At 37.9% G+C, this 15,360-nt stretch overlaps 1 protein-coding gene across 4 annotated transcripts in view; it reads left to right on the top strand.

Moving 5' to 3' along the window:
* Positions 1-274: 274 nt before the first annotated feature.
* TAFA1 (TAFA chemokine like family member 1) overlaps positions 275-15,360 on the top strand; it is a 509,292-nt gene continuing 494,206 nt past the window's right edge. For 3 of the 4 annotated variants that reach the window (XR_010084030.1, XM_063426808.1, XM_063426807.1), the window contains exons 1-2: positions 275-852; positions 3,086-3,245. Coding sequence is in view for 3 of the 4 variants with exons in the window: in XM_063426808.1 (XP_063282878.1) it covers positions 3,095-3,245 (151 nt within the window). In the remaining variant the exon portion in view is untranslated. The remainder of the gene's footprint in view (positions 853-3,085; positions 3,246-15,360) is intronic. The other variant, XM_063426809.1, reaches the window with a different exon arrangement.

Below are 15,360 nucleotides of genomic sequence, written 5' to 3'. Positions count from 1 at the left end.
CTACCATGCATTCTCAGTTTTATGTACTTGCAAGTAATAGCCCACATTTTTCATATGAAATGAATGAAAATGTTATGCTCTGTGACAGAAATCGATGTGTGTAATGAGACACTTCAGCTGACATTGAGAGTTAATGGGCAGTCTCATAAATTGCTAGGTAGTTTCTGAAGAAAAAAAAATTAGAGGTAATATCTCTTTAAGGCATATGATAGTTTACACAGAAGGGAAGCACTGAAAGCTCTCCTATACTTAGAGCAGACATACTAGAGCCAGCCTTCCTGATATACACACAACTGCCTGCCTGCCTGCTTCCCAGTGCATTGTGCTAACACACAGAGCAGGAGGATTGTGATCTCTTCTCCCTTTTCAGGCTGCCTACACATCATCCCAGGAGTGGACAACTTCACATGTCTTGATCAGGAGGAAGGTGACTCTGGAATGTGATTTAAAGAAGCCAAAATGAGCTGGTTTCCACCCCTCAAATCTTGGCCACTTTTTATTCTGACAATACAGTCACAAGCTCAGTTCTGATATATATTTTTTTCCTCTTCTACAAATACTGGAGGATTGGAGTAAAGCAAAAAAACAAAAAAAAATCAAAACAAAAGAAAAAAAAAATACAAAAGAGAGAGAGAAAAAAAAAAATCCCAAAACCTAAAAAGCAAACACCACTTTGTAATCCTTAGCCAAAAAGATAGAAAGACAGGAAGAAAGCTGATTCTTTTTGGTAACTGGTTAATCAGGATTATACATTTTTTTTTTCTTTTTTTTTGGTGCAAATGGATTTTAAAAAGTGTTAGATCTTTCAAATGAACGCTTGTGGAGTTCTCTGTTCCTGGCTGGATTACACAGGTAAGCGGATTTAGGGATTTCATGTCACAGAGCTGCAGATTTAAAAGTCATCAGATTAATTTATTGGAATGTAGTGGAATGTGAGGTGTACCTGGACGGAGGGATCATCTAATAGGAATGCTGTTGTGAATCGGGGACTATAGAGAGCGGCTGGTGAAGGCTGGGGGGGTGAGATGTTCTATAATGGAACACAGGGTGTATGTATCTGAAGCTATTCTAAAAAGAATTCCAATCTCTGAACGCTGTGGGCATTATAGTGCCCTATTGCCGTTTGGCTTCATCCTTACAGTACCCGAGACCTGCTTAACTTATTTCTCAATGGGCAAGTTTTCCTGTAGCCTGTGTCAGCTAGAGCTATTGTAAGAGCTGGGCTGTGCTTTCTGATGGACAACATATGGGATGTGCTTAATGAGGGGATAACAGAAACCGATAGCTTATTAGGACAATATTGTGTTTAGCACTATCATATAGGAACGTTTACAGCCTCCTGTGCAAGCTGTGATAGTGTCCCCTTTATATTATATAAATCGTCTCGTCCTACATATTGTCTGTGTATGTATGAGTCTTTATATATCTATCATGTCTATCTATCTATCTATCTATCTATCTATATACAAGCACGATATATGCATTTGCATTTCTGTGTGCATCCATATATGCAGATGTATAATGTTATCAACTGATGATCACCATACATTTAGGTATGTGTATCTCTAATTCCAAGATATTTTGTTTTAGAAAGGAATGGGTTAAAGGGATGATCCAGAATATGACTCGGGTCATTCAGAGGCTTTAAGACCTTACTATTTCTTAGTGAACAAGCATTTTAGAGTGAGAAAAAAAATGACCCTATTGGCTTTACTGTCCTATTTGTGTATCCCTCAGTAAAATGAGATTCCTCTGATTGGGTAATTGAATAAGGGTTACATGATTGGTTGACTATACAGAGTGTCTGAAGTTTGATTCATTTTGTTATTATACAGATTCCTAAGTAGCTGTTCAGTCACGGATAGATTAGACCCCCTACTTGCATCAGTTAAAGACAAGCTCATATCTGCTCTGGAGAGTAACTCCCATTCCACTCAGTCAGCTGAAAGTCTTGTTAATCATGTCAGAATGTACCTAGCCCTTTGACTAATTTACCCAGGTCCTTGTTTGACTGACTGAACTTGGTCTGATTGACAGCAGCTGGCATACTGGGAGTGGCCTAGCCCTTTGTGTGGCTGAGCCTGATATGATTTAATGTCCTCATCCCAATCCTGTTTTTAAGAGACTGTAATTTTTTTTTTAAAGTGTTAAATATGTGCAAAGTTAATTTCGTGTAGAATTACTGCATTTATTTAATATGATAGCTATCCAAAAATCATCCTTTGATAAACATGTCAGATCTGAATGAAAACCAAGAAAATCAGCGTGCTATCCCAGTGTCATCTATTTTTAAATTTCAAATACAATGCAACAGAATAGAAGCCGAGGTATCCATTATCTTAACAAAATATAACCAACTGACAGCTAGTAGAATGGATCATATTATTATGTATGGAGGATTGAGAGCAGTGCTTCAGTGTAAGAAATGAGACTATTAATGTTTAATCATGACAATACATTTATGATGGGTACAGTATGTTATATATTTATACTGAAGTCCTTACGCCACTACCTTGTACAGATCTAGTTTAATCCAGCATTGCAATACACCAGTGGTGTCTAGGTTTTGCATTCCAGTTCGTGGGGACCATGTTTCAATCCAGGTGGTTGGTTGAGAATCTTAAGATACCTCAACTACAAACAGCTGTCTTGAGAAAAGGTTAGACATCACTGCCAGAGGCCATTAGAAAACAATTTATCTCAATTTTATTATATAATTGAAAATAAAAATTTTCGTTGGTACATTTTTCTCAGCCCCAGATTTTGGTAGATGATGTATGAGTTTATGTATATTGGGGTTTGCTTTTTAAACACTGAATAATGTATTTACTGATCATGAAAGCATGGGGATTGGGGAATTAACAGGGGTATTCTAAATTCAGGCCAAAGTAGCAGAAGTTAAAACATCAGTTATTCAGAAATGGACTGTAATTAGGCTATTTCGGCCTAAAATGTTTAATACCTGTGTACATTCTCCACGGTTCCTGTTTTCGGGAATAAAGACCTGGAATTGTTTAAATGTAGAATGTGTTCTATATAAATGGACAAAGAACATAATGTCGTTCATACCTCAATTTCTTTTTAGAGAACTGCAATGCTCTCTGCAATGTCTTGGATTTTGGGTTTGTGGATAAGTTCATGTACATTGTTGTACTGTCAGGGATCTCTACACCACACCTTCCAGCAACATCACCTCCACAGACCAGGTAGGAACGATTCCGATACCACCTACTCTTTCATATCAGGTACACAGATCATTTGATATTTTTTTTTTCTCTCTGTGGTTTTGATATAAAGTATTCACCAAATTTTGAATTCTGAAGTATTGAGAATATCATTTTATAGTTATATTTTAAGGTCAAATTAGTGTAACTGGAAAAAATATCTAGGTTGAATATTTCTCCAGTTGTACTATGTTGACTTTAAATTTGCAATTTTCTTGTCATTCTTCCACAGTTATGGTTTAGGGAGTAGACCCCAGCATTTCTGTTTCACGGCTATGAATTGATCTTATTGTTACATTATGTTGGACTATGTGCTGGGAGTAGGTTTAGTGATGTGTGAAGGGTTTATTCACTAGACCAGGGATAGGCAACCTTCGGCTCTCCAGATGCTGTGGACTACATCCCCCATAATGCTGGCAAAGCATCATGGGTGGAGTAGTCAAAATCATCTGGAGTGCCAAAGGTTGCCTATGCCTGAACTAGACCATGAAATGAAAATTAAAAATACTACATTTACAGGGTTATTCACTAAAGCGAGAATTCAATGTGAATTTCACATTTAAGGCCAGAGTAGCCAAACTGAAAGCATACCTGACTTGGAGGATTGGGCTCTTTTGACCTTACATTTGAAATTGACTTAGAATTTTCCCTTAAGTAAATAACCCCAATAGGCCCAAACCATTAGAGCTGGAAAAGTGTCCTAAACTTGACTGTTAGAGTTTGTTTGTTTCTTCTAGCTTACCATTTTGTTCAAACGTTTGCCACTCAATGATCCTGTCACCCTAATTCACGGAGTACTGGATAAACCCTTAAAGTCAGAATTATGTAGATTTGTTGAACTAATACCATTTGTTTCTGATACAATGCATAAAGTGCTAGGTATTCTAGTGATTATAGACAGCAGACTGCAGAAACATGTATAAGTGGTAACTTCTCCTTCTGCAGACCTTCTTGTGTATAAATATACGCCACTCTCGTTTATGTTTATTTGAAATGCAGCTTTAAAAAGCAGAACAATGATGGGCAGACTTATAACTCAAGAGGTTCTGCAGTGGCTGTGATTCTTTTTGACAAGCTATCTCCATCTTTCTGTATATTAGAGTGGTTTATTTAGTTGTAATAAGCAGCAGAAAATGTCCATGTTTATGGTTTCCAGATAGACTAAAAATTGCAAAATAATTCTCTCTCTCCTTTGTGTCCTATGTTAACGTAAACATATTAAAGAATATAAAAACATTTGCTTTATATCTTTTAGTGGAGTGACGTTAATTTGCATGTACTTACAAAGGTCCAAAAGCATTTATCATCATCCTTGGGTATTGTCTTGATAATAAACTGATTACATCATTTTGCAACGTCACAAACTGTTATATGCATTTATTATTAACATGAGATTTTCAACCAGACAAATATTAAATAATTGGGTGCCTAAGAAAGGAAAGTCCAACTTTTTGAAATGCTATAATCTATTGTGGGGATATATATATATATATATATATATATATATATATATATATATATATATATATATATATATATATATATATATATATATATATATATATATATATTAATTTTTATTTTTTTTAAGTTTATTATATTTTTATTTTTACCTAGAAATTGAGAATCTTTTAAATTATTTACTTCTGAAAGTATCTCCTATTTTCCGGTAAAATACATTAAGCATATTTTGCACTGTAGGGATAATATAAATTTGCAAATTACATAACATGTCATACATGCCCTTTACCTGGGAAATTTAGGGTTATACTGGCTGCTATTTTTACAGTTATGTTGTAGGCTGTGTGATCTCGGAATCTTTATATCCACATGTTCATTCTTCACAGCTTCAAAATCTTAACAGGTAGGAATTGCTAGGTGAAAGAGTATTTTCACATGAAAAGTTAACACATTCTAAGCACATCCCAAAACTGAACAATGTAAAATGTACTTTTGCTTTGAAGCAAAGTAATGTACTATTGCTTTGAATACAAATCTACTTTATTGTGGAGAGGAGGGGGTGCTGTGATGAATACGTGGCTATAATGTCTTTATGCACAGCTGTGCCACCTATTGGCATGCAGAGAATTATTACTTATGAGCCCTTGCAAAGTATGTTACTAGATTTCCCTTGTTGCTGTTACAGTGGGATGCTCAGGGCATCACAGTATTTAAACAGAGCTTCATAAATAGTATATCTGGCATACAGGTTTTCCAGTTAAAGGACCACTATAGTGCCAGGAAAACAAACTCGTTTTCCTGGCACTATAGTGCCCTGAGGGTGCCCCCACCCTCAGGGTCCCACTCCTGCCGGGCTGAAGAGGGAGGAAGGGGGTTAAACACTCACCCTTCTCCAGCGCCGGGCTCCCTCGGCGCTGGGGACTCTCCTCCCTCTTCTGATGTCATCGACTGAATGCGCATGCGCGGTTCGAGCCACCCGCACATTCAGCCAGTCCATAGGAAAGCATTCTCAATGCTTTCCTATGGACTCTGGCATCTTCTCACTGTGAAAATTCTCTGAAACTGCTATGTTTACAGCAGGCAGGGTTAATCCTAGATGGAACTGGCACCCAGACCACTTCATTGAGCTGAAGTGGTCTGGGTGTATATAGTGGTCCTTTAAGACCTGTTTCTGAAAACTTTTTTTAAAATCAGATTTTCTTTAAAAAGCTTTAAAATAATTCTGAATAAAAATTCACAACAATTACCAAGTGAAACCATTTGAGTTTAAAGTGATAAAAAAACACAAGTAACTTGTATTATTCATGATAATATTTAATGTCCTATTGAGCAGTTTTTAGATGTAAAATGCATTAATTAGATTGAATTATAACTTTCTATGTGTGTATGTGTTAAAGTGAGGGTAAACTTTCAGATGAAGAATAATGAAATATTGTTTTTCAGAAAATAATTTTACATTTCCATAGCTGGCAGACAACCAAATTGTATTAGCACATTTGCAAAATGTTGTATGTTAGCTGTGTCCGCCTAACCAGGAACAGCTAACTAGTACTAGTTAATTTTAGCTTCACAGAATGGCTTCAACAAAAGAGGATTTACTTTGTTTTGACTCTTTAGCACAATGTAGTACCTATTCATACTGTGGTCTTCTCAATCCACTTCGTCCTAAGAGTCCGTTTGAAATTTTGGAAAAGTGCAGGCCACAGTGGTAAACCTTCAGATTAAGATGATGCATTTGTTGTGATATGTTGCATCAACTTTTTTAAAGTATCCATCTGCAAATAGGTATATTGAATATTAATGTTTGACACGGTCAACCCCTATGCTTATGCCATTCAGACCAGCTTATATCAAATAACAAATAGTTCCCACCCCATTATATGACCACCAGTTTGTAATTTTAGCACAAGGGTTGATGATTCACCTTCATTATGCAGAGGAAATCCAAATTCATAATTTCAACCCTTCAATGTAAAACATTGCTGTTTTGTAGAAAAAGCAATGTTCACATTGAATGGTTAAATACCCTTCCTGACAGCCACTAGAGGCGCTTCCTCCTTTTGAATCGATTAAAACCTTGTCTTGCAACCAGATGCTGCTCAAAGCAGCATTTGATTAGAGGAGATCAGCGTTTGGATGCGCATTAGTATCTGGTCCACCAATGCTTCCCTATGAGAAGCATTTTATTGGACGAGATTGCAGAAGATGTTAGCAGGCATGCTCATGTCTTCGGGGGCAGAGCAGGTGGCTGCAGCAGAGTAGTCTCTGGACTGGAAATGTAGTGAGTAAACATTATTTAACTTCAATTTGTATTGGCAAAGGGAGGGGTGGACAGTGAGCACAGTGACAGAATCGAACATATAGGCTTGATAAAACTATTGTGTGTGTGTGTGTGTGCGGCAATTTTTGTTAACAAGCTAAACTATCACTCAACAGATAATTTTTGTTTTTCACAGTTTCCTATGAAATGCAATGAATAGATCATAAGAGATTTTATGAAACCATGTGTTTTTGAGATGCTAGAATCTCTGAAATTAGCATCTACAACAGGGGTAAGAAACCTTCTGCACTCCAGATGTTGTGGACTACATCTCCCATAATGCTGGCAAAGCATCAGATGTAATAAACAACATTTGGAGTCCCAAAGGTTGCCTACCCCTGATCTACAATCACAGCACCACCACAGGTTCTTTCATTGTGCGATTTCCCCATACCAATGTTTGGTGATACAATTGCTAAATGTGTTTACTATGCATGCTTGCGTTAGATGCTGAATTGCAGCCACATAATTCTCCAGTACATTTTTGCACCAACAAGCAAATTTGCAACATAAATTAACCACTAAGTGTGTAGATAAATTGTAAAAAATAATACTTGAATACTTGTAATTACTTATATTGCATGAATATAATGCAAACTTAATTTCACTACATTTTTGTTGTAATTTCTAAATGTTGTTTTATTTTTTATTTTTTTTGGTACATAATCCTCTCTGATTATTATTATTATTACAGGGAATAACATTTCCAATTACGTGGAATGTTTCCAATTTTTAGTCTCTTGTAATCTCTGCCTAGGTGTTTATATACTATTATCACTTCTAAGCAGTCTTTGGGGGATCTCTACAACAGTAAAACTGTTAAAATACAGTCATCGTAACAGTAGCCGGATCCTGTATTTTTCAAAGAAAACTGGAAGGTTTTTAAAGAGTATTTTTTTTTTTTACTGTTAGAGTACAGAACAATCCATAGAAAGTGCCTACAGAGAACACTATTTACTTCCTTAGGTGGTACACAGGAACAGAAGATGCTATAAATACATTTCTAGCTAGTTGTTGTCTTCCTTCTCAATAGTGTAATTTAAAAGTGCTTTAAACTTAACTCTGTACCAAAAGTCATGAATTTAGTAGCTAGCCATTGGCAAGTGCAATTTCATGTCTTGCGAGTAGAAATCCATCCCTGGTGACTGTGCAATGGACCATGCAGACGTGTAGCGGTGAGTAACGTTTAGCTAAGACTTGAAATGTACATACATTACACAGATGACTAATTACGAGGTGAAGGGCGGTAGTTTCAGTTTGAAGGTTAAGATATATAGGGTTTCCACAGGCCACTAAACTTCATTAAAAACTTTTAATGGCACAACCCCTCTCTACTCATCTAGTTCCTGGTTAGTGGCAAAATATTCTTATAGGGTACCTTGCTCTGGAACATAAGTGTTCTTTATTTCCCATTCCCTATCTTCTTTCCCTTGGCCTCTTTTTAGTCAACTCTGTTTCCAATTACTTTATCCAAATTTGGGAAGTAACTGTGGGGCCCATTGATGGTGGGCCATGGGCCACTGCCCTCAATGCGCATCAAACTAAGCAACCCAAAGCTTATCTTGTTATAGTCTTACAATCCTTAAAAGGAGGATTGCTGGTAGTTCAAAGTGAATTTCAATATAGTCAAGCTGAACATAGAATTGACTTGAATAATTCTTCAAAATCCTCCTTTATTGGCTAAATTTCTAAATTCATTTTAATTCTCTTTTAATACCTGGCAATCTTCACTTTAGTGAACAACCCTGTTTATTTTAACTATGGCGACACAAACTGTGCTGATGTTTGAGAATAAAGTTAAATTAATAGTGTACGCTGCATACCACTTACAGCATATGTTGTGGTTTTATGAATAATTAATGACAAGTAATATTCTGTTTGTAATCATCTTGCCTGTATTGATGTATGTTATGCGCCAGTATTGCGTTCTTCGTGTCGGCCAGACCTGTATAGATTCACGAATGACAGGAACAGCAAATTGCATTTGACAAGCCTTGTGAAAACTTGCAGTAATACAGGCTGGACTTCAGCCAAGAGAGAGGCATTCTCTTTATTTCTCTTTTGATAAATAGTGCATACATCAATTCGTTTGATGTTGGCTAATCCTCATCCAAATGAATAAATATAAATTCTAACAGGAAACACAACCTCGGTATGTAGCATCAGTTTAAACAAGTGACATTATGAGCAGAAAAAAGAGAGACAAGTAGGCATGTACCTTAACACCATTTGCCTAAGCTTGAAAAACGACCTCTTTTATGAGGAAGGAAAAGCAGAATGCTTAGTGCATACCAAGTACTCTGAGAATGTGAGAGATGACATATCTTTCACTCACGGCTGTGATACAGATAGAGTGAAGATTCCACATCTGCTTTATCACCTGCTTAAGAACAGCACAGCATTCCCCCTAGCGATTCTCTTTTAGGAATCTTCCCCATACCCTACACGAGTAAGATTGATGGTACCTTGATCCCAGGCAGCCAATTTCAGTCTCTCAAGAAATAATCCACTACATTGACAGATGAGGGGAATTTGACGTTCTCTTTACATCATTCTCAATGTTTTGAATGTGAAAGTAAGGGTTTTACAGGGATATAGTTGGAGATCTATCTTCAGCATTTTTTTTTTTCACTCAACAGAATTATTTTAGTTTGTGTGTTTCTTGGTGTGTCCATTTGGTGAGTGGGTTGATTTTTTTTTTTTTTTTATGTTTTTTTCATCCAGAAAACACATGTAAAATTTGTCATGCATAAACAGATAATAACATATGGCTACCCTTCTACACATAAATTTTATGATTCCGCCAATGTTGGAAGACTTCATAATATTAACCCTTGTAGTTGATTAAACATTACAGGTCGTGGACACTTTAATAATGATATTGATCCACATGCAATGCCAGATAGAATCAGTGCTGCATTAAACTTCACTTCTGATCCTTAATTCAGTTACCTGTATTCAAGCAGGGGTTTCGTAGGTGAGATGAAAGTAAGAACAAAATCACCATGTAAAAGAATCGAGCATTATCAAACGTATGTAGAATTAACCAGATCCAAACTGCATGACCAATCTGCTTGCTCACTCTGGGAATCTACCTGTTAACCCTGAGGCTCTGAGAATATCCCCACTCATTTTCGAAATACCCATTTACTCTTAAAATCTGGAGATTCCCCCTTTAAGAATACCTCCATTCATACTGGAACTCTGATAATCTCTTTATTGAATCTGATCACCTACGCATGCACAGTGAGAATTTGCTCTTCCACCTGGAGAATCAACTGGTTCCCAAAAAATCTAGCCATTTAAACTAAATCCAGTCATTTCTCCAATTCATGTTGAAATTATTACAATCTGACTATTCGCGGAGATCCATTGAAAAACTATTATGTTATTAGAAGTACATGACAGAGTTGTTCATTCACTGTCATGCAGATTATTTGCTCATTCACACCAAATGCAATGCAAATATATGATAAAAGAAAATAGGACATCAGATGGTCCTTATGTGTATACGGTTTTGGCAACTCCAAAAGTTTGATGTGGAGTCTCATGGTTCATACTCAAATCTAACGGCCATGGCGTTCATGAGCTCAAAGCAAATGTGCAGATTTTCAAGATGCTATGAATGGCATATTACTGATAGTGAATGGGCAGCATCTCATGATCTTGAGATAAACCGGATGATTGTTTGATTATATATGTGGCAAAACAGCATTGGGCTGCTTTGGTTGATCTTTTCAACATTGGCCTCACCTACTTCTTGTTCAGTAGCAGTTTTGTTTATCTTTGCCTTACCCATGCTAACGGCAGAGGAACCTGATCAGTGACTAAACTCTTTGTTTGTATTAGAGTATTACCCAAGTCTTGGCTATGCAAGACTTGAGCAAGACATTATTGTAAGCATTTATTTTTCCATTATGGAATTGTTTATTGTATCACTCTAGTTCTTCTTGCTGCAACTAGCAGACCCTCCTTGCCTTACATTTTGTTTCACCCAATTAAGACAATACCCAGCAATGGGTAGACTGTCTGTATGAAAGTGACTAAAGAAACATGTTGCCATCAGTCTCGGAATAGTATATAATAAGCTAATTAGACAATAGGTGCATTTTCTTTACTGGTGTAACACAATATTGCATTGTCTTACAATTTACCCGTGCATAACTATGGAGATTAATAAACATCAAATTCTAATAGATACTGCATTAGTAAAGATTACTTGGGATCATAGTGTGGAATTCACTGAATTTAAATATAGAGATGTCCGAACATAAAATTTTCTGTTCGCGAACGCGAACTTCCGCAAATGTTCGCGAACAGGCGAACCGGGGCGAACCGCCATAGACTTCAATAGGCAGGCGAATTTTAAAACCCACAGGGACTCTTTCTGGCCACAATAGTGATGGAAAAGTTGTTTCAAGGGGACTAACACCTGGACTGTCGCATGCCGGATGGGGATCCATGGCAAAACTCCCATGGAAAATTACATAGTTGATGCAAAGTCTGGTTTTAATCCATAAAGGGCATAAATCACCTAACATTCCTAAATTGTTTGGAATAACGTGCTTTAAAACATCAGGTATGATGTTGTATCGATCAGGTAGTGTAAGGGTTACGCCCGCTTCACAGTGACAGACCAAACTCCCCGTTTAACGCACCGCAAACAACCGCAAACAGTCCATTTGCACAAACGCAAACTCCCCATTTGCACAAGGTTGGATACCAAGCTATCCATGTCCCGTTCCTTGTCCTCACTGATGTCATTGAAGGTCTCTTCCTCCACCCAGCCATGTACAACACCAAGGATCCCCGAAAGGTGACAACAAGCCCCCTGTATTTTTTTTTTTTTTTTTTTAAATGTATACTACTGTTACACCAGATATGAGTTGCACTGGTGGGACACTGTGCCCTGGCAGGCTCTGAAACGCACACGTGTGAAGGAAACTGACTGCTATTCTATTACAGTCAAAAAAGTTTTTTTTTTTTTTTTAAATGCAAGCTATTGTGACACCAGATATGAGTGGTAGCACTGGGCAAGTGGGCACAGTATACGCTGTGAGCCTGACACACACGCTGGCAGGCAGGCAACTGCAATTAGATTACACAGAAAAAAAAAAGCAGACTTATGTTCTAGCCCTAAAAATGGCTTGTTGGGGTGCTGTCCTTACAGCAGAGATCAGATGAGTCCTTCAGGACTGTAGTGGACACTGAATACACTAGCCTAGCTATCGATTTCCCTATTAAATCAGCAGCAGCTACACTGTCCCTCCTCTCACTAAGAATGCAGCTTTCTGGGGGCGCGGCCTAGCTGTCATGGAGGAAAGACGCACTTCGTGTGAGCTCCCTCAATATCTCACTTTAAGCAGCTATCAACAAGCGAATTTCACCCCAGAAGGGCATGACCCAGCAATGTTGCTCCTACCCGACCGACCCGACATGCTTAATAGCGGTCAGCAACTTACTTACCTCCGCGTGGCAAGTGTGGCCTGGTGCTCACCAGGCGGGAGAGGGGCCGATTTCCTGATCCTGGGATGCCCAGGAGCAGCTACTTCCTGGCAGGAGCTCCATTACACCCCCCCCCCCTCGGACCGGTGGGGGTTATCCCGTTTCACCCCTGAGAGGCTGTCTGGAGCTAATGGAAGCACAGAGCACAGCTGTCCAGGCTGACATATTCATCTGCGACTCTCCCAATATGGCTGCAGCCGCGTGTCCTCCTGGTACCAGCAAAGCATGGCAGGATATTGAATCTAAGCTGGAATCAATTTTCGAAGCAAATAACAAGCAGGAAGCCCCAACAAGCTCCACCACAGCCCCAACAAGCTCCACCACAGCTAAGCGAAGCAGTCCCCATTAAAATCCACGAACGCAAAAGGCGTCGAAGACAGAAACGGAGGCACAAACAAAAATGCAGAGCCTGCCCCACATCAAGCACTCGCCTCCACCTTAAGCCACCACAATCCCGCACCAGACGTGAAGCACCACCTGGACAGATCCGACCACCCGACAAAACAAGCTTCCACCACCTCAAGCCGCGAACCCAGCACTCAGCCAGAGACTTGCCTGCACCTGGCGCCCAGAAGGGATTGGATGAGCACAAGCAGTAAACAGCAGCCTGCCAAGCATGTCCCACTATAGCCGATCTTCCACACCATGCCTTTGATCACATGAACTGCTCTCTGCACATTAACTAATCGTAAAGTAGCAAGCGTTTAAACATGTCATTATTTCACCTCCTAAAGAGTTTATTGTCGTAGTTCCTTACATGCCTTTACCTTAACCGTTCATGTATTATGTTATTCATTAGTCTCATCTCATGGGGCGACTCACACTTGATTTATAACTAGTGGTGGAGCTGCTGATATAAATACACAGTTGATAACGTGCAAGCTACACCCTAAACATGCCAGCCATCTTTCACAACAATGTACTGCTATATACTCATACCCTCAGTGCAACTAGCCATGATATACGCACGTTCAGCCTAGCATGCTCAAATATAACACACTTCTGTCTAACAAAAAAAAAAAAAAGAATGCAGCTTCCGAATGAATCTAAAATGGATGCTGTCCAGGAGGTGTGAGGGTCTGGGAGGGAGGGTCTGCTGCTGATTGGCTGGAATGTGTCTGCTGACTGTGAGGTACAGGGTCAAAGTTTACTCAATGATGATGAATAGGGGGCGGACCGAACATCGCATATGTTCGCCATCCGTGGCGAACAAGCTATGTTCGCCAGGAACTATTCGCCAGCTAACCGTTTGGGACATCTCTATTTAAATAGCCTATTGTACAAGCATCTTCCTATTTTCATAATGTTTTGTCATATATATATATATATATATAAATAGAGAGAGACTTTTTTTCTTCCCCCAATTGGACTTAAAGCACTTAATGTACTCTATTAGACTTTAACTAAATCTGTGGGTGATTATTAGATTTATCCATAACCAGCTGAATTATATTTATTTTATTAAGCCAGGGCTATAAAGACAGGGCTTAGTTTCATGTACTGAGAATAGATCATTCAGCCCTAAGGTGTGAGATGGTACTACAGTCAGTGTATTAACCTACTGATCTGTCTCATCAGCTGTACAATGACTAGTCACTGAATAATCGTCTTAAAGCGAAGGTGTTTATTGACACGTACTTAACCCCTTAATGACACAACTTCTGGAATAAAAGGGAATCATGACGGAATATATCCGTCGTCTGTCCTTAAGGGGTTAAACACAAGATATGTGTCTCTTATAATATTGTTGTTGTTTTTTTATCAAATGCATAAACATGTCTGTTAGAGAGACCAACAAGGTCTATAAATGGTAAGTTCTAATGAGATAGGCTCTAAGGATAATCTATCTGAATATGTTGTAAATTTCTATGCATCTCCTGTATAATATGTTACTATTTTATACATAATAATAAATATAATATCTGTGTGAATGTAACAATTTACAATTAATGTTAATAGAAATTCTGCCGTGAATGAGATTCTCTTCATTAGAAAAAAATTACTGTTCCCTATGCAACCTTTCTTTGATCATTTTTCTAGTCTAAATCAGAAGATTGCACATGTGAAATAATTAATACAGTTAAGATTTATTTCAATTAGATTCCAATTATTTCAGTATTATTTATTTTTAATTCTTAGCATCATTTTCATCATCACAAAATTCCACTGCATTCATATCGAAATGGTTGCCTGAAAAGAACATATATTTTTTTTAAAGTATTTTAAAACAATTTTGAAATTCAAGGACTCTGACTAGTATGTATTGTTCTCAAGTATAGTTCATCTTGTATAAAACTATTGTGCTAATCCTGACAGAGATTAAAACTAAAGTTAATTTTGTAGTTAAATTTGTTCCTTTGTCCTTTTAGATTGCTCCCTCTGTATTTTAAAGGAAAAAAAAAGTTAGTAAGTAAATAAACTCATTTATATTCTAGCACAGGGACAATGCTGATGATCTCGGTCCAATCCAATGCTTCATAGAGAAGCATTGATGTCCCATTATGCATGCATGTCAACTGCAGCACTCTGCTTCTCATGGGTGCTTCTCATGGACCTCCAGTGGGACAGCCTCCAGCGGTTTATTTTAGCCAAAATTTAACCAGTTAGCAGAAAGGGACAGGGATTATGCACCAAAACCACTTAATTAAAATGAAGTGGTATTGGTGCTTAGTGTCCCTTTAAAACATTTTGGCTTCTGGATAATTATTGCTCTAATTACCCTTATAAGATCAGCAGACTGCATCAGCACCTCACTGTTTTCAAAGATAACCTGCATGTCCTACAATTACTGTGCATATGTTGTGCAAGGAATATCTGAATGTGTGATGCTTTATTTATTCTTAAACCCTT

The sequence above is a fragment of the Pelobates fuscus genome, chromosome 7, assembly GCF_036172605.1.
Source record: "Pelobates fuscus isolate aPelFus1 chromosome 7, aPelFus1.pri, whole genome shotgun sequence".
Classification (NCBI taxonomy): Eukaryota; Metazoa; Chordata; class Amphibia; order Anura; family Pelobatidae; genus Pelobates; species Pelobates fuscus.
Note: the sequence above shows the minus strand (reverse complement) of the source record. Positions and strands in the feature narration are given on the sequence as shown.